The following is a 24,829-nucleotide window of genomic DNA, read 5'->3' on the forward strand; positions in this document are numbered from 1 at the left end:
AGTTGTTAATAACGTGTGTAAAAATAATACTTTTCTTTCAAGTATTACAGCCACTCATGTTTAAACAAAAGATAAAAGAGCTGAACTATATTAATGGGAAAGTAAATTAGGTAAGTTCATGCTCTCCCTCTAATCCTGTCACGTTCGATGTCTTGTGATAGGAAATAAAAATCGTTCTAAAATATAAAACAAATTAATGACAATGTCAGAAGACACTGACTTGGTTTTAAATTCATTACTGTTTACTAAGATTAGCTAATTATCTTATCTACTTACCACATTTTACATCATTTCCCTGAATTTAAGTGTATTACATGCAGTCTTATTCATGATATCCATATCTGGATTTTCTAACACCTTAAGCAGATCAAAAGTAGGCCAACTTAAGCTATATTTGAGTACCCTGATTGCTATATGTACGTGGAAGAAATAAGCATCTGTTAATCTACATTAGTTATTGATTAAACAAGTACTGTAATAAAAACTTTAACAGATAATTTAGCATATATAACAGCTACACAGTCATTAGATTTACTTAATTTGGATATCGAGTACTGCAATGTGGTTTCATCTTTGAAGAAAACTCGGCTCTTTACAGAAAGGAAGAAGTGATTTTCATATTGGTTTTGGAACTGTTGGAAAGGACTTTTCAAGAAGTATAGAAACATTCTCCTAGAAAGCTGAAAAATAAGTATCAGCCTCTCACTTAGCATCCTTAATCATGATCATCCAGAATAATCCCACACAGACACGACTGTCAGCTGGATCCAAATAAAGTACACCCTTAAGAACTCAAATGTCCTTGAAATATACCCAACTATTTTCTTTACCATGAAGCCAAAGAGATGAACCATTTCCCGAGAGAAAGGACCACTCCAGCAAATATTTATTAAAATCATTTGGTTGTTGACTGAATTTTCCTAAACACATTTTAAACACCCTATCACAAGTACATACAAGGGTTTGCCACAGACTGATCATATCACCTTTAACAAAAACTTAGAATAAATAACTGATACAAGGCAGGAAGGGAAGGAAAAGAAGACATCCTTTCGGAGAGCACTATCTTAAAAGCTCTGTTCAAATAGTGATGAGTTCTGGCTTTTATTAACACTTCCAACACGGTCATCAATTATCTCCATGATCTTGAACAAGAGAACACAAGAAGACTCACTTTATTATTATTATTTTTTTTTTTTAGAACTGGAGATAATTTCCCAAATGACTTCTGTGTTAAATCTGTATGACAGAATGATTCCAATGGTATTGTATCTTTCAAATCATACTCCAGGAACAAGATGATACTTTGATGCCAATCAAGAGAGCAAAAGTTATGGAAAAATTTGGTTATGAGAGATCCCTGATGAAATACAATGACTTACCTAAGCCATTGTCACTGTGCATAATAACTGACCTGGTCTTGTAGTCACAATGAGAACCAGTTCTCAGTCTAAACCTATGACCCCACAGGAGCCACGCTGTTTTCTGTACCTACAACTGCCTTCTAATATACAATAAAAATTCTTAGAAATATAAGAGGTGAAAATTTTTCCACTATGGTAAAGAGGGAAGAAATCATCAATAACTGACTACTTGAAAAGACTTTCTTAAAGGACAAATGACACTTGCACTAAAAATCAAATAAAAATGGTATTAGAAGAAAAAGGTAGACTTGAAAAATACCAAACTTCTAAAATGTAATGACCCCTATATGAACATCAGGGCTCTCATGGACAGTGGCGTGGTGTCTCCTCCTAAACACTGTAAGTGAGAAAGGGCAGTCTCACTGTCACGACCATCATACCCAGCAGACAGCATGCCACAGCACAAATGCCTACTATGTGCCTGGTGCATTTCTAGACTGGCTCTGGGGAAAATGTCTGCACCAGGGGAGAGAGATTTTCTGATCCCAGATATGCCATTAGTAAGGTCTGCTCTCTGTGAGTTTCATTCAACAGCAGCCATGAGGGACTACGGAAGAAGTTCTCAAGGACATGACACTGGTTTGGATTGCTAGCAATGGGTTTATACGTTTATGAACTTACTACACATTTATCATGTATCTGTACACTTACATGTACTTACATGCATTAATATGTATTTATATGGATTATGTGATTATCATAGAACCAAACTGAATGTCTTGAAAAATACCCTAAAATAATGAATATGAAACTGATTTGTCATTAGCACAGTATTCAAGTATTCAAATATACAATTTTATACACAAACACTTGTCATGAAAAGAGTTAATATGCTAATATCTTATTCCAATTTTAAACTCTGAGACTTCTTCTCTAAATTCATCAAATTACATATTACCATATCCTCTTTCACTTTATGAACATTAAGTTTCAGAACAAGCACAACATACCAATTTGAATAACTGAATTAGGAAGCACTGTTTTCGTCTATTAGCATTTCCCTCCCCTCAACCCCATGTGTATAACTGATTTACTTAGGAATGAACCACCGAGGACTTTCCATCTTTCCATATATCACACAATATTACTGCCAAAGTCTTACCTTCCGGGCTTGGTGCTGTATTTCTGTAGCCGTGCTTTCACTTCATCATATGTGAGAAATGCCATGTAACCCGGATGTGTTACAGCTAAGAAATTCCAATTCCGTAAAATAGAGCCCCACGGCTAAAAGTATAAATAAATTAAAAGATTACCTAGAGAGTATCAACTATCATTTATGCACCAAACCATTATTTAATACACATACTAAAATTCTCCTGGATATTTTTTAAGTGAATATAAGTTTACGTGGCTTAGGTCAACTTATATTATCCAAAAGCAAACATAAAACTACTTACTTTCATTTTGGAGAAATATAATTATGCAGAAAACTGATTTTAGGAAAAAAAATATTGAAAGCAAAAAGGAAAACCACATAATCTCTTCACATATTCTGTTCCCAATACAGCAGTTGCGATCATTTTGAAACATAAACCACATCACTCTTTGGTTCAAAACTCTCCAACTTTGACTAAAAGCCAAAGTTTTTATAAAAGGCCTAGAAGGACCTTACGGGGTTGAGACCCAGTTCCCCTGTATCCCATCGGCTGTGACTCTCTCACCTCCCGCCTTTCCTCTAGATCCACGGACCACAGTACTGCTGGCGTAAATGTAATTACACTCTCTCACCTCACAGCCTTTGAATCTGCTGATCCCTCTACCTGAATTCTTCAAGTATGCATGTTGTATGGCTCCTTCCTCTTCACACATCTCTTCCTCAACAGAGCCTTCTCAGACCGAAATCACTGCTTCTCATCTCATGCCTCATCTCCCTGCGTGTCTGTTTTATTCACTACTCTAACATTTAGACATCACATCTTGTAGAACAAAAGGCTACCGTGGAATGTAAGTGATTTGGCAAAGTCTACACACTGACCCTAAAGCTACATAAGAACAAGGAACATGCCTGTCTTGCTTCCCAAAGGGAGACCAGCACTAAGGCAGCATCGGGGCAGAGCAACCAGGACAGTTGCTGTGAACAGCTTATCTGATGACTGACGTGCCTACAAAGCCTTCACTCCCATGGTCAGTCAGTCAGTCAGTTCAGTCATTCAGTCGGTCCGACTCTTTGCGACCCCATGAATCGCAGCACGCCAGGCCTCCCTGTCCATCACCAACTCCCGAAGTCCACTCAAACTCATGTCCATCGAGTCGGTGATGCCATCCAGCCATCTCATCCTCTGTCGTCCCCTTCTCCTCCTGCCCCCAATCCCTCCCAGCATCAGGGTCTTTTCCAATGAGTCAGCTCTTCGCATGAGGTGCCCAAAGTCCTGGAGTTTCAGCTTCAGCATCAGACTCCTATGGTAACACACTACAATTCTAACATCTGGTTCATCCTTGTACAATTAGAAAATCAGAAAAGGTTCAGTTTAGAGGTGAATTCTGTAGAAATCCTTCACAGAAACACACACACACACACACACACACACACACACACACACACACACACACGGTTTGTTATCACTCTGTCTAATGGGATTAGTTGTCCCTCCAATTATCATGGCAAGGGAAAAAAGGCAGCCAGTAATAAACAACTTCGCTTGAGGGCATTTAATGAATCAGCTCTGCTGTATCTTTAAGGCTGAAGTTACATTTATCCCAAGGAACTGGCAGCGTACTCTATCTAATGTGCCAAATTATTAACTCAAATCTTCTACGTAAAAGAAAAAAAAAGTATTCTGTGTTGCCAAGTGAAAGTTGTTGAAACAGTTACCCCAGACTCCATTACTGGTGGAGGGCTCCTACTTCTGTTTGTTTTGAGACTTGTTCCTTGTTATTGTTAAGCAAGCTTCAAATTTACAAGGCGGAATTCTTTAAGGATTATATCCCTTGAGAGGAGGATAACAAGGGAAAGAATGATTTAAGAATGATTTAGTAATGAAGAGTTTAACCTTTGCCGAAATAACAAGAAAAATCTTTAGGGTATTTCCCCATCACACTAAAATACCTAATTGGGGAAAAATGAGCTCTGGAGAACACCCTTATGAGCGGTTCTATCTATGTGCTTGAAAAAAAAATGTTTTTAATTTTCTCCTTAAGGGATGACTAAAAATTACATAAACAATACTTGGAAGAATATTAGCATGTGTCTAAAAAAAAACTGAATAATAACTATTAGAGTCACTGAGTTTTGTTTTGCTTCCTCATCTATATAGGACAAGGATGAAAAGAACATAAAATATCAGGGTCATTTCCATTAGAATCCACACAAATTAATGAAAGCTGTATTTTTAAAAACAGTGCTGAACTTTATAACAGCCAATGAACAGACCAAATACAAGTGGAGTTCTGAGCCAAATGCTGTGCTATGTAGCAACCATTTCTGAGTCATAATTCTAAGGGCTAGCTTCTAACTACAAATATATATACTTCATAGGAAGTCTGTGCACTAGTTTTCTTGAGAATGAAACCCACAGTCAGAAACACGTGGTAGTTTTGTATTTTGTGTGTGCGTGTTCAAAGTATGTCGCCAAAGAATGGCTTCAGTTCAGTTCAGTTCAGTCACTCAGTCTTGTCCGAGTCTTTGCGACCCATGAATCGCAACACGGCAGGCCTCCCTGTCCATCACCAAACCCCCAGGTTTACTCAAACTCATGTCCATCAGGTCGGTGATGCCATCCAGCCATCTCATTCTCTGTCATCCCCTCCTCCTCCGGCCCCCAATCCCTCCCAGCATCAGGGTCTTTTCCAATGAGTCAGCTCTTCACATGAGGTGGCCAAAGTATTGGAGTTTCAGCTTCAGCATCAGTCCTCCCAATGAACACCCAGGACTGATCTCCTTCAGGATGGACTGGTTGGATCTCCTTGCAGTCCAAGGGACTCTCAAGAGTCTTCTCCAACACCACAGTTCAAAAGCATCAATTTTCCGGTATTCAGCTTTCTTCACAGTCCAACTCTTAGAGAAGGCAAAATAAAGTGCTTTGAAGAGTGATTACTTTTGCAACTTGTTGTTAGATTATAGGAAATCTTTTTTCACACACCAAACACAAAATTCTTTGGAGCTTCTCTTTATTTATTCATTTTTGGCTCTGCTGGGTCTTCATTGCTGGGTGGGCTCTCCTCTAGTTGTGGCGAGTGGGCGCTACTCCCCAGTTGCAGCGCACAGGCTGCTCATTGTGACGGCTTCTCTGGCTGGGACGCGCAGGCTCAACAGTTGTGGGGCATGAGCTCAATTGATTGCTCCCAGGCATGTGTGACCTTCCCAGATCAGGGATCGAACCCGTGGCTCCTGCATTGACAAGTGGATTCTTCACCACTGAGCCACCAGAGACGCCCCTATTTGGAGATGCTTAAATGACTACAGAAACTAAAGAAGTATGTTAAGAAGACGAGTCCCTCCATTCTCTCAAAGGCCACCGTGTTCAGGAACACTCGTGTACTGACTTACAACCTACCCTGGGAGCAGGACCTTGGCTGCTCTGCCCAGATGCGCTCTTAATCCTCACTGCAACAGATGACTTCCTCCACCTCTTTTTCTCCCTATTCCACAATGCTGTATATTCCATAGTCACTAGTATATAGCTCCAAATTACTCACTTCTTATCCTGCCACCTTACCCATCCCATTTATTGCCCCAGTCTCCTCTTACAGAAGAGAATGGGAAATGGAAGGACAGGGCAGCAGCCCCAGGGAGAGCAAAGAAGAATGTAAAAGCCCCATGTTTCCAATCTGGGACTTGAGCACTTGCCAATCCCAACATGTCTGAACTACCTGCAGAGGAGACGGATAAGGTAACAGGCAGATAGAGGAACACAGCCATTGCAAGATCTTCCCGGGAATCACAGCACGGTTCAAGTTCTGGCAAAATATCAGGACGAGGGAGGAGAGGAAGAAGGAGAGACTAGAATCCTCCAGCTTTCTTCTTTCATGTCTTATACAAGTCTCCACTCCATCCCCTCACCTCAACTGACACGTTCTTCAAACCTGATGCTAGATCTCTAGAACAAACCCCAATCCTGAGGGTGTCCTTTTCCCACTTTCAGATACCACTCTGCTAAATATCCCATCCCCAACAGTTTAAAGCTAGAAGAATTCACAACCACTAACCATCTATATCACAGGCAGAGCAGAATATATGTCCGTGCAGTTATACTAACCACAAAACTTACATTTTTCATATAGAATACACAATTATAGGAGGAAAATATTACTCGATTTTTAAAGTTATACAAAAATAAAAGATCGGTAAAAGTTAACACATCCACTTTCTGTACACAGAACCAATTTTTTTGTATTTTAAAACACATACATGATTACAGGATAAGCATAATGAAATGAGGAGAGGTAAAGACTCTTAGAAAAATACAAGGGCTAAGAAGAGCTCTTTAGCCACTTCTCTAAGCATGGGTTTTCAAAAACACCAGGTATACTTTAGTCCACTGGTACTGTTTTTTGTTTTGTTACCTAATACTTTTCACAGTAGCTCTATTTAAAAGATTCTTTTCCTCTCCCATCCCCTGGAGCATAAATAAGATATATGCACCTTAGAGTGTTAAGATACTTGGCTGTTTTAAAGTGAAACAGCTTATAAGAAAATATGTGTACATATTAAGCAGCTGTTTGGGTAAGTGTTTAACCAACATTACGTTGCCATCATACTTCTGATATATAACTCTGAGCATTCTAGTATTTAACATTCTGACTGAAAGTCATCCAGGCTCCCCACAAAAAATACACTCTTTCTAGAATAAATAGTTAGGTTTAATGTATGGGGAGAAAAAAAACAAAAAAACTTAGTTTTCTTCCTTCCCAAGGGGAAGAAGCAGAGTACCTACTATTAGAATGTCTTGGTATCATGTTCAGTAAGTATCTGTAAAATTATCAGAAACTTTTAATGAAAGGAGAAGTTCCATTATAAAATAATCAGTGTCAGATAACACAACCTTTTCCTAAAATGTATCTTAAAGTTGTTGGAAAAGCATTAACTGACAGCATACATATACCAAGGGAATAATCATGAAACTACTGCAAATTGAAAACACCCAAAAGCATACTTTCTGCAGTCACTTATCTAATTTTCAATTCTATACATCTAGGTAGAATTATGATTATAAAGCTGTAATAAAGTAAAATTTATTCTGTAAGTATTGTCGACAAGAGTTAGTTTGCCCTCTGTTAATGGGTTCTTTTATAAATTAAAAGTTAATGCCATGTAATCTTGTTTTCTTACATAAATCAGTTACCCGATCCTTGCAGGCAAGTACCAAGCAGAGTCATAAATCAGAGAAGCAAGATTCTTACAACATGAGAAACACAAAAACCAATATTATACTTTAACATTTGCTGAAAGTATGTTTCAAACAGAATAAATCTTAGACTGCAGACTAAAATAAAAAAAGAAAGAAAAACTGTGTTGGAATATAAGCAAGCCTCATTTTTGATCAATTAAACCTCACTTGCTATATAATTTATATTATTAGAATCACAGGGATTTTAGGTGGGATTCTCATTTTGTGACCACTTGAATCTCAGAGATGATATGCAATTTAATGGCAGAGGCAAATTCAAAGCAAATTGCAAGTCTTCATGTTTAGGGTAATTCTGTCTACATATACAAAAGCACAAAATGATGATGCCCAGCTTTTATTATATGATACCTACTTCTGAATAGCTATGCGAAGACAATTATAGAATGGTTCAAAAACAAAAACAATGAATAGGACAAGAAGGTTAATCTCAAAGTCACTGATATTAGGGAAAAAACCAGGAAAACCTAAATTTCCCAAATGAGAGATATGCTATATCAATAACAGACTATTTTGATGGAATATTCCGTAGGAACTGAAAGCTGAAAATTACACTCATGAAAATATTTACTGACATTGAAAAATGTTTGTAACATATGGTTGAAAGAGCAAAGCTAGCTGTAGAATCGGTACACATCACAGTAATCTCCGATACAGAGGAGGTTAAGTTTGCTATTTATTCCCAAGCTTACTATTTCCCTTCTCATCTAATGGATGTGGGAGCTGTTGAGACACAACCTCAGCAGACGCCCACCTGTTAAGACTTGCATTCTGTCCGCTGCTGGGCTAGAATGATCAGCAAAGTAAAGTGAGAGACTAAACAGGGGCTGTTTATAAAGCAAAGCCCCTTCACATCAGTCTTCTCAAAGCCAGTAAGCAACTTCCAGGCTCAGAACACCAGACATCCCAAACTTAAACTCTAAACTTAGGGCAATGGCCAACAACCTGCTTTTAAATGAAGTGAAGCGAAAGTCGCTCGGTCGTGTCCGACTCTTTGAAACCCCGTGGACTGTACAGTCCCTGGAATTCTCCAGGCCAGAATACTGGAGCGGGTAGCCTTTCCCTTCTCCAGGGGATCTTCCCAACCCAGGGATCGAACCAAGATCTCCCATATTGCAGGCAGATTCTTTATCAGCTGAGCCACAAGGGAAGTCTGCTTTTAAATGGGAGACTACCAAAAATGAGACTATTTCCCATATGTTTGTACATTATGCACGGATGTCCAAAATACACATACGCAGAGCAGGGACAGAAGGAGAAGAGGGGGCAGGATGAAGCAAATACAAAGCTTACCTGGAACAGCCTGGTAAAAATATCAAATTCAAACACCGAAATGTAATCATTACAAGTCAAGTCAATTGTTGATTTTAGAGCCATTGCTTCCAGGCCAGAGCTAATCTGATGCACCTCATGAAGGCACTGTCTGAATACTTTCCATGGTACGATCGTTCTGTGCAAGACAAAAAAAAAAAAAAAGTAATTGAATCAAGTGTCATTTAAGACATACCTTCCACTGAAACAGCACAATTCAATCATAACATTAATATAATTGTATTTGTACTAAAAGACAAATAGTTGAGAATACTGTTTATAATTCAGAACATATGTAATGGGTTTTGCTAAATGGATTATTTTCCATTTGCTAAGAATGTGACAAAAATGCAGATCAATTTTTCTCTCAGTCCTTGACTATCAAGATATTTCTAAAAACGCTTCCAAAGACAGTATTAGATCAAAGTCCTGTATGTCTGACCTCTTCCTTTATTTTCTTAAAGTAATAACAGGATGATGTGTTCACATAATAGCAAGAATTCTCTGTTCACTGCATAAGAAAGTTCAGGCAGAAAGTCATCAAGACATTTCTACCAACACCTGATATGTTCTACAGAGGTGGAAAACCACTTTATTTAACCTTTCATACTAATGCAAAGGGAAATTTCAATAACTTTTAACCAATCCAACTGGCTATCACATGGAAAGTTATTTATTCAACACTCATTGATCAACTTAATCTTATTAAAACCCTTGTACCAACATTTTTTATGTAATACACTTACACGGTTCAAAAATTTTGAAGAGGATAGAACGGTACCCAGGGGAAAGTCTCCCAACCCATTCTCTGCCTGACCAGTTTCCAACATTCACCCACCTCCTGTCCACCATGAAAATGAATAACATTCATTATTTGTTCTTTACTTTTCCTCCTTTTGGAATGTTAAATGCCTATTTCTGAACAAGTGGAAGAAAGCAATCATTCACATGTTGAAAATTTTAAGCTGCAGTTTTCATAATTGTTGTGTTTAGTCACTGAGTCGTGTCCAACTCTTTTGCAGCCCCATGGACTGAAGCCTACCAGGCTCCTCTGTCCATGGGGTTTCCCAGGCAAGAACACTGCAGTGGATTGCCATTTCCTTCTCCAGGGGATCTTCCTGACCCAGGGGCTGAACCCACATCCCCTGTACTGGCAGGCGGGTTCTTTACCATCTGAGGCACCAGGGAAGACAAGTTTTCATAACAGGATGGCTATAAAAGCTATAATCTCTTGTAAGATTGCAAGTATTTAAATAAAGATTTTTCTTTACTAGTATCACTTGAGAATTAAGACTCAAGCAGAATGGACTAAATTGGTTGGCCCCGCGTGATACTAATCCTTCCAGTGAAGCAACACCATAAAAGTAAAAGGTTCGTATTCATTAATTATCTCCTGCAGTGGTTGTCGAACTTGAGCATGCATCAGAATCACTGAAAGGCTTGTTAGCACAGAAATTGATCAACCCAAGATATTCTGATTCAGTATGATTGGGGTGGAGCCTTGGAACTTACAACCTTAACAAGCTCCCAAGTGACGCTGATGTTGCTGGGGACAACACTTTGAAAGTCACTGATCTATTTTGCCTATTAAGTGCTAAGACACTGTGGAGAAACACCATTATGGAAAGACGAGATGCTACCTCCGCCCTTGAAGAACACACACTTTCAGGGTGGAAATAAATCTGTAATGCTAAAGTCTACAGAAGGGGTGTTAAGGAAGTGCTGGAGGAATTCCAGCGAAGGAATGGTCTGTGGCAAGATGAATAAATGAGTGCTGAGACAGCCGAACAATGCTATATTGTGTATATAAGAAAGTTTATGTTTGATATGCCATTAAAAAAAAATGAGGCTGAATACATCAAAAGGCTTTGCTCTATGTATGAAAAAAACAGGAAACCACAGAGAACTGAACAGAGACACCACATCAGAAGCCATTTAGAAGAAACACACGTCAGGCTCTGATTAAGGTTAACAAGATGCTGCTGTTTTAAAGTAACAATGAAAACTTCTGATAATATTTGGAGGCTTTTTATTTACAGTGAAGTGTAAGTATGCAATTATGTCCAACTTCCTTACAATTAACTCGAAAGCAGTGCCTAAGAAGCAGTTTTCTTCTCCAAATTAAAGTTTCAAATATTTAATACACAAAAGGGGCATGAACCATAACATTCAAAAATTTTTAAATAGTATACAAAGAACTACTGATTTAAGAAGGGTATGTGTTTTCTCTTTTGTGCGGAAATGTTAAGAGAATTCTGTCTTGTGTATACAGTATAAAAAACAAATTGATTGTCCAAATAAGACAACATTTGATATCAATTATCATAAAAAAATTATCCTCCTTCCAGTATTTAAGGTGCATGCAGATCATAACTCTTGTGAATACCCAGTGATTTCACACAGTGAATTATTAAAAAATGTACAAACATCTAACACTGTAGTCTAACTTACTACTTTGGAACGACAATTTACAAAGGGGCAAGTTACATTTCCACAGTACTTGTGCAAATAAGACCTTCCCAAGCTCCTTTGTGATAAGTGTAAAGTACAAACAGGCATTCATCAGAACCTTAGTTAAGGGTAGTAACAGGAATGAAAAAGAAAGGGCCTTATTTGGTTAACTCACTACATACAAAAGTATATACAACAGATACCCTTCCTTTGGTCAGCTGAGCCAAATATCCATGATGGGAAGAAGAGAAATAGAGTACAATGGTTTCTTTAAAAAAAAGCTCTAACCGTGCTGCACGAAGGATCTAGACTTTTTAAAGAGGATTTCAAGTTGCCACCACATTCTTTCCTGAGGTTTGTGGGGGCAGGGGGAAAGGCAGAGGATGACTGTTCACACCTTTAATTAAACTGTAGCAAGACCACAGAGTGGTGGTTTCTACCACCTCTTCCCCTAGAGATGAGCTGGTGAGAGAGAATATTAATGGCAAATTATTGTTTTACAGATACACGGAAACTTCAGTGTACCGGCAGAGATCTAGGAAGACAAAAGAGGCAGAGAGAGAAAAGGAACAGAACATAAAAGGGCCAACTAAGCTTCAAGCTCTCACCATTCCAGCTCTCACCATTAAATTTGTTCTGTTGCCACTTAACAATTATAAATCATTTTAATTACGAATTGAATTAACTTTAAAATCCCACGAAAAGCAGAAGTAGCCATCAACCCACAAAGAACTGAATAAAAGACCAATGGGTAATATAATAATGTTAGATCTCACTATAATAATAATATGAGTTCAGGATCTTTAGAATTCCAATAGGAATAAAAATGAGAGCCGTCATTTACTGTTGACTTACTATCTGCCAATCTCCAAATTAAGTACTGAGCTTCTCACAGTAACAATGGTAGGCAGGTAATATATTTATCCTCATGACAGAGATGGGAAAACTGGGGCTTAACGAGGTTAAGGGATTCACCCAAGAAAGACCTCATATGTGTCAGGCATTGGCTAGGTTCAGAATGAAAATATAAATAAAGTCACAGTCTAATAAGTGCAAACACTTGTAAGTAATTTATGTTGTGCCATGTGACTAAGGTTATCATAGAAAAACATTTACGTGCTATGAGAATCCAAAGGAATGGAGGACCTGGCAAACAGCAATTGTCTTTTATTCATCTTTACCCATGGCAAACAGCAATTGTCTTTTATTCATCTTTACCCATGGCAAACAGCAATTGTCTTTTATTTATCTTTACCCAATACCAAAGAGTATGAAACCAAAATCTGTGACATTTAACTGTGTCTATGGAGGGCAAGCGAGTGCTTCACAAAGGAGGAAGCTAGATATTTGAGTGCTATAACACCCTTCTACTAGTCAGAAATGGTTTGATAATTTAAGGTTGGGGGTGGGGGGAGCTAGTCTATTCACACAATGTCAGGAGAGACAATAACTTGATAAATTTTAAAACCCTAGAGTTTTAACACAAAAGAATAAGGAACAGAAGACAAAAATGTAAGGAGACTGATACTTGAAAAAAAGGACAAAACATTTCCTTTAAACCACAAGTTCATAAAAGCTATTTAGGTTTTATTTTTAACTCATTTGGGAAAAAAATCCATATCATAAAAGTGTGAATCTGAACAAGGGTCAGGTGTGTGGAAACAGGAACTTTGGTGTACTTCTGGTGTGAACCAAAATTTACACAGCATTTCTAGAAGGCAATGTGGCAGCAAGTTTCAAAAACCTACAACATTTTAACTCAGAAAGCCTACTTCTAAGGATTTGAAAAAGGAAATTGTTTAAAATAAAATACACAGCAATGCAGCCTCATTCATGTCTCTTCAACAGTGTTGTCCATAATACCAAAAAATTAAAACAAGTATGTTCAGAAGTAACAATACCATATATATCCATAGGTTAGAATATTTTACAACAAATAAAACTTATATGGAAAAAACATGTACTGTTCTAGAAAAGTGGCTGTGTCATTAAACGGAAATGGCATTTTTAAAACTGTATGGCCTCGGGAACTCCCTAGCTGTCCAGGGGCTAGAATTTCGTATTGTTACCGCTGAGGGCCTGGGATTCAACAGAGATCCCGTAAGCTGCATGGTGCAGCCAAAAAAGAAAAAAAGCTATGTCCTTTATGATTCAACGATAAAAACTACCTGGAACACAAATTTCAATTGATGATGTCTAGACACAGAAACAAGATTGTCAGGAGAAATATCAACAATCCCAGATATGCAGATGATACCACTCTAACTGCAGAAAGTGGAAAGCAACTAACGAGCCTCTTGACGAGGGGGAAAGAGGAGAGGAAAATAGCTGGCTTAAAACTCAACATTAAAAAAGCTAAGATCACGGCATCTGGCCCCATCACTTCATGGGTAATAGATGGGAAAAAGTGGAAACAGTGGCAGGTTTTATTTTCTAAGGCTCCAAAATCATTGTGTATGGTGACTACAGCCATGAAATTAAAAGAAGCTTGCTCCTTGGAAGAAAAGCTATGACAAACCTAGACAGCACATTTAAAAGCAGAGACGTCACTTTGCTGACAAAGTACTGTCAAAAGTATAGCCGACAAAGTATAGTCAAAGCTATGGTTTTCCCAGAAGTCATATATGGATGTGAGGGTTGGACCGTAAAGAAGGCTGAGAGCCAAAGAATTGATGCTTTCAAATTGTGGTGTTGGAGAAGACTCTCGAGAGTCTCTTGGATAACATGGAGATCAAACCAGTCAATCCTAAAGGAAATCAACCCTGACTACTCATGGGAAGGATGAATGCTGAAGCTCCAGTACTTTGTCCACCTGATGTGAATAGCTGACTCTTTGGAAAAGACCCTGGTGCTGACTGAGGGGAGGAGAAGGGGACAAGAGAGGATGAGATGGTTGGATGGCATCACCGACTCAATGGACAAGAGTTTGAGCAAACTCTGGAAGACAGTGAAGGACAGGGAAGCTGGCATGCTGCAGTCCATGGCGGGGCAAAGAGTCAGACATGACTTAGCAACTGAACAACAACACATCATGGTAGGATCACACGCAGGCTTTTAAGAAATCTCTAATATTCTCTAATGGCTTACAGGAGCAAAAGATGTACTAGAACTGTTTGAAGTATATTTTGTAATCACAGAAATAACCAATTAAAAGCAAAAATCAAAGCACTGTTTGCCAATGAAATAGCTTTGTATCGAAGAAACACAAAAACGTTTACGGATTAAACTATGACAAGAGAAATCAACATGGTTGCTGAATATAAAACCAATATACAAAAAATCAGTTGTATTACTATATATAAGCATACATAATAAGAAAATAAAACATTTACAAGAGCATCTGAAAATATCAAATAAATAGGAATAAAGCTAACAAAATACAAGCAAAGTCACAGCATAAATACGCACACATACATGATCAGATGTAAAAAACATAAAGAGATATAAAGCCTTAATGGGTTGGCAGACTCAGTATGAAAAAGATGTATGGTCAATCCTCCGCAAATTGATTCATAGATTTATTACAACCCCAATCAGGAATCATTTTCATAGTAGGGATTGACAGACTGATTCTAAACTTCATAGGGAAATGCCAAGAGCCAAATAAAATCAGCCAAACTTCCATAAGAATAACATTGGCAAGCTTATAGTTCTTACAGTAGTTAAGACAGCATGGTATTGGCACAGGAAAGCCAACAGAACAAAACAAATTTTGGAAACAAATGCAATTGTATCTGAACACTGGATATGTAACAACTCTCCATAAACAGTAGTAGAGAATGGATGATATTTTCAATAAATGTTGCTGGGTCAAATGAATATACAAATGGAAGAAAATAAATCTTGATCCTGAACTAATATCATATAAAAACCAATTTTAGATGAACCTTAGACCTAAGCACAAAAGATAAAGCAGTAAAGTTTTGTGGAAGAAACAGAAGAGAATATCTGCATTACTCTGGCACAAGCAAATAATTTTAAACAGGACTGCAAATGTTCTAAGGATAAAGGAAAAGGTAAATTAAAAACCTGTGTTCATGAAACAATGTCATTAACAAAGTGAAAAGGTCACATACTGGGAGAGCAATAAACATAAAAGAATCACGTCTATAACACATAAAAACTTTTTAATATTAATACTTACTACTCAGAAACTGGGCAAATAATTTTTATAGTCACATACACAAAAAATCAAAATATTCAATATACACACAAGTATGTACTCAACTTCATCTGTTATCATGCAAATGCAAAATAAGAACCAAATGAGATTCCACTCATCCCCACCAGAGTAGCTTATTAAACCCTTTAAAAAGACAAATATTATAAAATGTTGGGAAGGATATATAACAACAGGAAATTTGGGTACTCCAAATAGGTGATGAAGGTGGCAAGTCATTTTGGTAAACTCTTTGGTGGTTTACTAAAAGCTAGTAAAGCTAAAATTAAGCATAAACTAGGAGCCAGCAATACCATTCCTAGATATACATACCAGAGAAATGTACATGTTTTTTTAAAATATACAAAAAATGTCCATGGCAGCACTACTGAGAATAATCCAAAGAAGGAAGAATCCAACATCCAACACCAACAAAAGGATTATGTGAACTGTGGTATAGCCATACAATGGAGCAAGGAGAAGGAATAGACTTGCTATATGCAAGAATGTGGATGAATTTCATAAATATAATAAAGAGTGAAGAAAGCCAGATTTTTTTCATAGCGTAAGATGTTACAGAAAACCCGAATGGACTTTTTGGCTAAGCCAATATACTAAACTTAAAAAAAACAAGTTTATATTAAAATTCTAAGAAGAAAATAGAGTGAGAGATGGAGGAATCGACAAAGCACTTGCCATCATATAAACAAGCAAATTAACGTTTGCTGGTTTTTGGTTCTGGTGCTGTGGTACTGATGGTGGTGTGATAGCAGTTGTTTAAGATCCATCCTAAGTCAGGGATATTTCATGTTCACTTTAGACAGAACAAAAATCTGTTGTATCTATATTAACCCATTACTATTTTCAATTTCATCTGAATTTTGTTCAGAAAATTCACCTGGATCAAAGACGTGTTCAGTGGCAATATCTTTAAGTTGCTTTTGTTCAGAAGAGAAAACATTCATAAGCTATTTAATATGTTTGGATTTTCATTACATAAAATATTAAGTACCATGATCCTAAGTCTGTTGATGTTTGTATATAGTTATTCCTTAAATCCAATCTTGTTTTGAAATGACTATTTGTTAATGGAAATGAAAACAGATGGTTAACAAGCTATTACAGCTTTTACTCTTCCACCACTAACAGAAAACAATTGTCTTCCAGCAAGCCACAGAAAGAAGATACCAAAATCACTGTGGTCACATAGTTGCCTTACAACTCACTGTAGACAGGATGGTAACCTGGGTTACCGGGAATATTTGTGATTAGATCTAACTTATCTTCCTCATAAGCGAAAACTCCTTACTCGCATATAGAAAGATTCAAGATGCTGGGTATTTCTGGTAGTTTTTTTTTGTTGTCAAAAAAGTTTATAACATTTTATCTACAGCATTGAAGCATTACTGCCATCTATAAGGGACAAGTATTCTCATGCTCATGTTCTGAAACTTAAATTTAAAATCAAACATTTTTATAAGATTGCAGAAATAATAGGTTTAGTATTATCTTTGATTTTTTTAAAATTCACTCACTCCTGAGAGATTTGATTTCTAATTTCTAGTCTCACAATCTAACTTTTGAACATAATAAATAGTAAACTTACTGTAACCAGGAAAGTATATTTTGTTTTCCTTTATTATTGGCAATTCGACTTATGTCCCAACTTTGAAAATACAATTTATTAGTGACAGAGAAACTGTAAATATAATCCATAAAATATGTCAAAATTCCATATAAAACTTTTCCACTTAGTAACCATTGACCACAGAAAATCAGAAAGATTCTGGCTTGAAACACTGGGTACTGGCTCTTCTCTTTGTAAAGCAAGACTCTTCTTCAGAAAATTTGCTCTACATGTTCAACGATACTTGGTAAATTCATAACGCATGTGAGATATCATAGTTCATAGATCATAGCAAGGTGCCTCTGATCTACTAAGGTGAGACATTAAAAGTTAGTAAATTATATACCATAAAATTAGAAAGTCCGGCCAAAGATCTCTTTAGCATTAACAGTCTGGCCTGTCCTACAAACAAATTTAAAAGTCTGTAAGAAGACAAAGTTCAGTTCAGTTCAGTCGCTCAGTCATGTCTGACTCTGTGACCCCATGGACTGCAGCACACCTGCTTCCCTGTCCATTACCAACTCCCGGAGCTTACTCAAACTCATGTCCATTGAGTTGGTGATGCCATCCAACCATCTCATCCTCTGTCGTCCCCTTCTCCTCCCGCCTTCAATGTTTCCCAGCATCAGCGTCTTTTCAAATGAGTCAGTTCTTCGCATCAGGTGGCCGAAGTATTGGCGCTTCAGCTTTAGCATCAGCCCTTCCCATGAATATTCAGGACGGTTTCTTCCAAGGAGCAAGCATGTTTTCATTTCATGGCTGCAGTCACCATCTGCAGTGATTTTGGAACCCAAAAAAATAAACTCTGTCGCTGTTTCCATTGTTTCCCCATCTATTTGCCATGAAGTGATGGGACTGGATGCCAGGATCTTAGTTTTCTGAATGTTGAGTTTTAAGCCAACTTTTTCACTCTCCTCTTTCACTTTCATCAAGAGGCTCTTTAGTTCTTCACTTTCTCCCATAAGGGTGGTGTCATCTGCATATCTGAGGTTATTGATATTTCTCCCAGCAATCTTGATTCCAGTTTGTGTTTTATCCAGTCCGGCATTTCACATGATGTCCTCTGCATATAAGTTAGATAACCAGGGTGACAATATACAGCCTTGATGTACTCCTTTCCCAATTTAGAACCAGTCTGTTGTCCCATGTCCTGTATACAGATTTCTCAGAGGCAGGTCAGGGGCTCTGGTATTCCCATCTCTTAAAGAATTTTCCACAGTTTGCTGTGTCCACACAGTCAAAGGCTTTGGTGTAGTCAATAAAGCAGAAGTAGATGTTTTTTCTGGGTAATAATAAGACAAAATTCCCCCAAAATCTCTCTAGAGAGGTCAATTCCATTAACAAGCAATGGGTAAAGTCTTCTAGACATATAAGGTAAACTGAGGCAAAAAAAATATACAATTTCCAGTAACACCTCTAAATTCTCACAGGAGAAACTACAGATATAATACTGTGCATAAGTAGGCTCCCCAAAATTTCTTTTTATATTAAGGGAAACTACTAATGACTGCAGATAAACAAGGCAAGAACAAAGTTACACAGAAAACCTATTATTGTCGTTTCCTACTGTAATCAACATTCAGAATAAGGAAAACAGGAAGATGAAGCATTAGCAATCTATTAATGAAAAATAAGTCCTAATTATTTTATAAAGCTTTCTTTACTTTGCTTTTAAGTTACAATTTCTCCACCAGTAGAACATGGTTCTAAAGAACTGTAAAGAGTCAGATTCTACCTTATTTGCATGCTAACAAGTTAGCCTATCACAGTTGCATGGATGCTGGCAGAAAACACAGGATTTGTGGGTCAGAGCGTCAGAGTCAACAGACTCCGCTACTCACAGGAAGCAGTGGCCAGCATACCAGCATTCTCTTGAACTTGCTCCTTGAGCTCTAATTCCCACCGGATGATGCAAAGAGCAGGGACACCTATTCACAAAGTGACTTTTGTAACTGAAGAGGAACCTAGGTTTTAGGGAGACCAAATACTTAATAATGGTCACTAAGTATACTTGTCCCTGGATCTGCAGAGAAATACTATTTTTAAGTTACAAGGTTGTAAGCAAACCTGCTCTTTGCTTCAGGAGAAGACGTCTCTCTTCGCCTATCAAGGAAGAACCATCCCACAGAGAAAGGAATGCATGTGCAGAAGGACTAAGAACCAGGACCTTTTCGATTCCAGGAACACATTATTAAATAATTCATTAAGAAAACAATTCTTTCTCCAAATACAATATAAAAACTTCTGCGAACAAGAATATAAGTGACTTAAAAACGATTTTAATTAAATCAAACTTCAGGTGACTAAAACTAAGAGATGGAGAAATGTGAAGTCTGTTTTTTTGTTGTTGTTTAAAAAAAAAAAAAAAAACAGGGCCGAGCACAGGAGAACTTTTTTAAATGATAGTTTAGAAATACAATTTTTGAAATTTATAATGATAGGCTTAATACTCAGAATTATTCAAGAAACATTAATGGCCTCACCAAACTTTTCTCATTTGGCAGAAATGCCAAAAAACAAAAAACCCGAAAAACAAAATACTTCTCAAGATGGAGAAGTAAAATAAGTAGCCAAAATCTGGATACTAACAGGTTTAACTTTAGAGGCCAAGGGGAGCTCAGTTGTGTCTGACTCTCTGCAATCCCATGGACTGACTATCCATGGAATTCTCCAGGCCAGAATACTGCAGTGGGTAGCCTTTCCCTTCTCCAGGGGATCTTCCCCAACCTAGGAATTGAACCCAAGTCTCCAGTACTGCAGGTAGATTCTTTACCAGCTGAGCCCCCAGGGAAGCCCAAGGGGATCTCAGGAACTTCAAAATAAAGAAGTTATTTTCAGACTCTCCCTCTTAGGGCTGCTAGATGTAATTCACCAGCAGTCATGGTATTAAAAGGAGGCCAGATCCATTAATCTACCTACTGAGTGCATAGCAAAATCCACTGTGCCTGTTCAGTGCAACAAGAGGAGCCCATTAAGACTCTGGTTATAAAGGAGACTTGCAGAATATTAAAAAGAGAAAATAAATTGAGTTATAAGTGCCTTGTTGTCCCTACATCTGACGAAAACTTTTTAGGCTTTATCTAGTTCATTTGCAGTACTATTATCTGGTTAATCTCCCTTTTTCTTTCCTTAAATCCTACCTTCCTTTAGCATCTATAATTCCACACTCTCCAGGCTTTAAGTCTACTTTTCTGGTGATGCCTCCACTTCCTTAAATTCCCCTGGTGCATAGGTCATTCATCAGAATTCTTTAAGAATCTGTCCTCTGCATTCTCCCTGGTCTCCATCAACTAGTCCAATGGCTTCACACAGTTTTTAGACAAAACAAACTCAAGTATCCGGAAACTAGGCAGATAATGTAAATAAGAGGTCCAGGTAAGGACTACAGTGAACGGGAGGGGGCATTGTGGCTCACTGGTCAAGAATCTGCCTGCAATGCGGGAGACCTGGGTTTGATCCCTGGGTTGGGAAGATCCCTTGGAGAAGGGAATGGCAAGCCACTCCAGTAGTCTGGCCTGGAGAATTCCATGGACTGGATAGTCCATGAGGTCGCAGAGTCGGACACGACTGAGCGACTTTCACTTTCACTTCTGTTCAACTCTTTGTGACCCTATGGATTCCTGCCAGTCTGTCCATGGAATTCCCCAGGCAAGAACACTGTTGCAGTTTGCCATTGCCTTCTCCAGGGGATCTTCCTGACCCAGGGATTGAACCGGGGTCTGCTGCATTGCAGGCAGGTTCTTTACCATCTGAGCCACCAGGGAAGCCCAACCAAGGCATGGAAACAACCTAAATGTACGTCAAAGGCTGAATGGATAAAGAAGATGTGGTATATTGATGCCATGGAGTATTACTCAGCCATAGAAAAGAATGAAATAATGCCATTTTACAGCAACATGGATAGATCTAGAGATTATCATACTAAGTGAGCCAGAAAGAGAAATAACATGGTATCACTGATATGTAGAATCTAAAAAACTGATGCAAATGAACTTATACAACAGAGACAGACCCACACACATAGAACACAAACTTACAATTACCAGATGGGAAAGGGGGGAGATAAATTAGGAGTTTGGGATTAACATGTATACATTATTATCTATAATTTAGATAAACAACAAGTATCTACTGCATAGCACAGAAAACTATACAATATTTTGTAACAACCTATAAGGGAAAGAATCTGTAAAAAGATACGTATGTATGTATAAATGAATCACTGTGCTGTACTCTTGAAACAAAACACTGTAAATCAACTATACTTCAATTAAAAAAAAATACTTCAATTTAAAAAAGGTGTAACTTTGTCTATGGAAAAAAAAGAAAAGTCCAAAGGGGCAAAAACAAACAGAGCTTTCAAAGTACAGTCCAAGAGAGTGACAATTTTAAGTACTTTGGACCTTGAGTCAGGGGAATTTCTACAGTACCACCCCATATTTAGATTCCAAGTTCACCAAAGAATGTTCTGGACATGATATGGCTCCACATATAATTTATATGAGGTGATGAGAGCATTCCCATCTGCTTTACAGTAGCATTGATCATTATAAATTAATCAAAGCATCATTCTAATTAGAGATTGGTTTGTGAGCTCAGTAACATATACCAGTCTATAGATATACTCAGGATGAAACCTAATGAAACCATGTTTCAAGGTTAAGAAACAGAACTTGGTTCATGGTGACTTCACTGAAGTAAATATCACTTACTGAGGAGTTCATAGTGAGGAAAAGAAGGTAAAAGAAAACAACAATAAAAATGCCATTTATGGAAACTTCAAGTTACTCTGCATCTTTCTTTGGAAAGACAGCAGACACCATGAAAATTTCATCCCCCTCAGAGCATTCTCCTCTGCCTCCTCCTTATTAACACATGTGCAACTCATACAAAACACCAGTTCCTCCGTGGAGCCCGAGTAAACAATTCTGATCACCCTAGTAAACAATTCACTATTTGTGACATTCCTGAAGCACTTTTGTAATGGGACAGAACTGATTTTAAGTTATTTATCATCTTTGTATATACTGTATCCCCCAAATTGAATACATACTGCTTAGAGGTAGAAAATTATAATTTCACATGTTATTTGCTTTTTCTATCTGGGATCCTGCTGCAATGGATTGAACAAAATAGCCCTGTCATTTTATTTTCCTTATGATGTAAAGATACTTGGCTGTTTTAAAATAGACTACAATAGGAGATGATGAAATAACAGAAATATTAAATAGAAGCTCTTTGAGGTTTTTTTAAAATAATTCTTTTTTAAAAAGAACTAATATTTCAGTTTATTTTCTCTCCTTGTAAGAGTTCTTCATTTCTATCGTGCATTATTTAATTAAATATGACTAAGTTGACTTTTCTTTGATTAGAGGGAAAACTGATCTAGTTAATATGCTAAAAAATGTATTTCATGGCATATTTGTTTCTAATTAAAAGTGAAAAGAAAACACAGGAAACCAAAAGGTCCCTACAACTTCCTCAGGAAATCAAAGGTAGATGTAATGAACTGAATTTTAAACAGAGCATTTTTTTTTCCACATGGTCAGCAGGACAGTTTCTTATATTCTACCCCACTTTTACATAGCAGATACACAATTTTAGAAAACTTTTATTAACTTTTTCTGGATTTCTGCTTTTAGAGTTCTAGAGACCATGGCATCTCCGTCATGTAAAGTTGAATATTAATTTTATTATTTGTAGAATTAACAATAAATATATTCATGGGACACTGAGCAAGATTAAAGGTTTAAACTGTTTAATTATTCCCCAACACAGAGTATTTACCACGTGCCAGACACTGTCCTACCTGCCTGATGGGGAGATTCTAGCTCCTTTAATCTTTGCAATACCTCTACACAGTAGGTATTCTTGTTATTATCGTCCACATTTCGTAGTATTATCATCTACATTTTATAGCTGAAGAAACTGATGCAAGGAAAAAACAAGCAGCTTGTCCAAAGGGATAACGCCCGTAAATGCTGCAGTCAGAACCCGGACATGGGTGAGCTGGCTGCAAGCTGCACCAAGAGGCTGAAAACTGAACAGGCAAGCACTGTCTGTCCACGCGCTCACACACACGCGGCTGCTCCATCGCTTGTCGGAGTCAAGTGAACAACTGCTCCTGAATGTCCCCAAGTCAGACACTGTGTTGAACTACCTTGGGAACCACAAACACTGATTAAATAAGCCTGATTTCACGGGGCTTATAATCTAATGGGAAGACAACCAGACAAATAACTTCAAAAAAACCAATGAGAAATAATAAATGTGGAGATGAGCAAGAGCTTATGGGAATTTAAGAACTAAAAGATCCAGTATAATAAGGGACAAAATCAAGAGCAAGAGGAACACTGAGGGACCAGTGAGAACTTTTATGCCAGAGGTAAAATCTTCAAGTTGGTTGGAACCACATGTCTGAATCTCAACATCAAGAATGAGGAGCCTGGAAACTGCTACCTGACTTGCTTATTGGAAAAATGACTGTTACCTGGAGTCTAATCACAGTAGTGAATCTTTTCCTTAATTTTTTGAGCCTCATGCTGAAAGTTTCCGGATCATAAACTACTAACCCAGAGGGTAAAGATTCAGTCTGGTATTGGTCTCATTTAGTAGAATTTACTTAGAAACATTCACTCAATAATGCCACTCCTCTTTTTCCACATACTTCTACTATCTCCTGTCAATAGACTAAGAAAGCAAAAGCAGAATTCAACTATTAAAACATTCAATAACCTCACATAAAAATCTACCAACTACAGGACTTCCCCAAATCTACCAACTACAGAACTTCCCAGTTTACCCTGACACATGATGTGTTACTGATTCCCCTCGAGACTTTGATAGGCGGAACCTCCTGGCAGCTGGGCTTGGGTCTTGAGCAGAGGCCAGCCTTGCCGTGACTTCAAAAAGATTGAGAAGCACAGAAATGAAGCGTTCATTAGGCACATGATACCTCAAGATTTTTGTCTACTGCCTGTTTCTTAGGTATGCATGCTAAATTTGCCTTTAGGATTTTTCTAAATTTCTTTGAACGATAACTTTTTCCCAATTTTAACTCCATCTGAATATTGTGTTCTTATTGACTTTTTCTTATTTCCCTTTTGGGGAAAATGTCACAATAATACTCCTTAAGTTAAAAGTTAGTTTATAAAAATCATAATCTGTTTGGCTGTTTCTAGAACTAACCATTCAACAGTTCTGTTTTATGAAACAATAATACATTCAGGTTTAAAGGCATTAGTTAGGTCAAATGAAAGCATCGTCATATGCCCTCAATATGTAGATAAATAACAGGAATACTTCTGAATGAGAACCCAATTATGAAAAAATGCAGACTAGTGTTAGAGTATAAAAAAGATAAAAGGATTCAACCTTTTAAAATGCTACATCATTCATTCGTCCATTCATTCAATAAAATACCATGGAACTATAAGGTGAAAACCCATAGAGAAGACAAAGATCGTTTCTCCAATGATCTAATAAAAGAACCATAATTCTGATTACTACAGAA

At 37.5% G+C, this 24,829-nt stretch overlaps 1 protein-coding gene across 7 annotated transcripts in view; it reads right to left on the reverse strand.

Moving 5' to 3' along the window:
• Positions 1 to 24,829, reverse strand: part of CBLB (Cbl proto-oncogene B) — a 220,278-nt gene that overhangs the window by 99,404 nt on the left and 96,045 nt on the right. For all 7 annotated transcript variants that reach the window (XM_061134398.1, XM_061134400.1, XM_061134399.1 and 4 more), the window contains exons 5-6: positions 9,062 to 9,218; positions 2,527 to 2,648 (exon numbers count right to left, since the gene is read on the reverse strand). In XM_061134398.1, coding sequence (XP_060990381.1) covers positions 2,527 to 2,648; positions 9,062 to 9,218 — 279 coding nt within the window. The remainder of the gene's footprint in view (positions 1 to 2,526; positions 2,649 to 9,061; positions 9,219 to 24,829) is intronic.

Source organism: Dama dama, chromosome 31 (assembly GCF_033118175.1).
Source record: "Dama dama isolate Ldn47 chromosome 31, ASM3311817v1, whole genome shotgun sequence".
In the NCBI taxonomy this organism is placed as follows: Eukaryota; Metazoa; Chordata; class Mammalia; order Artiodactyla; family Cervidae; genus Dama; species Dama dama.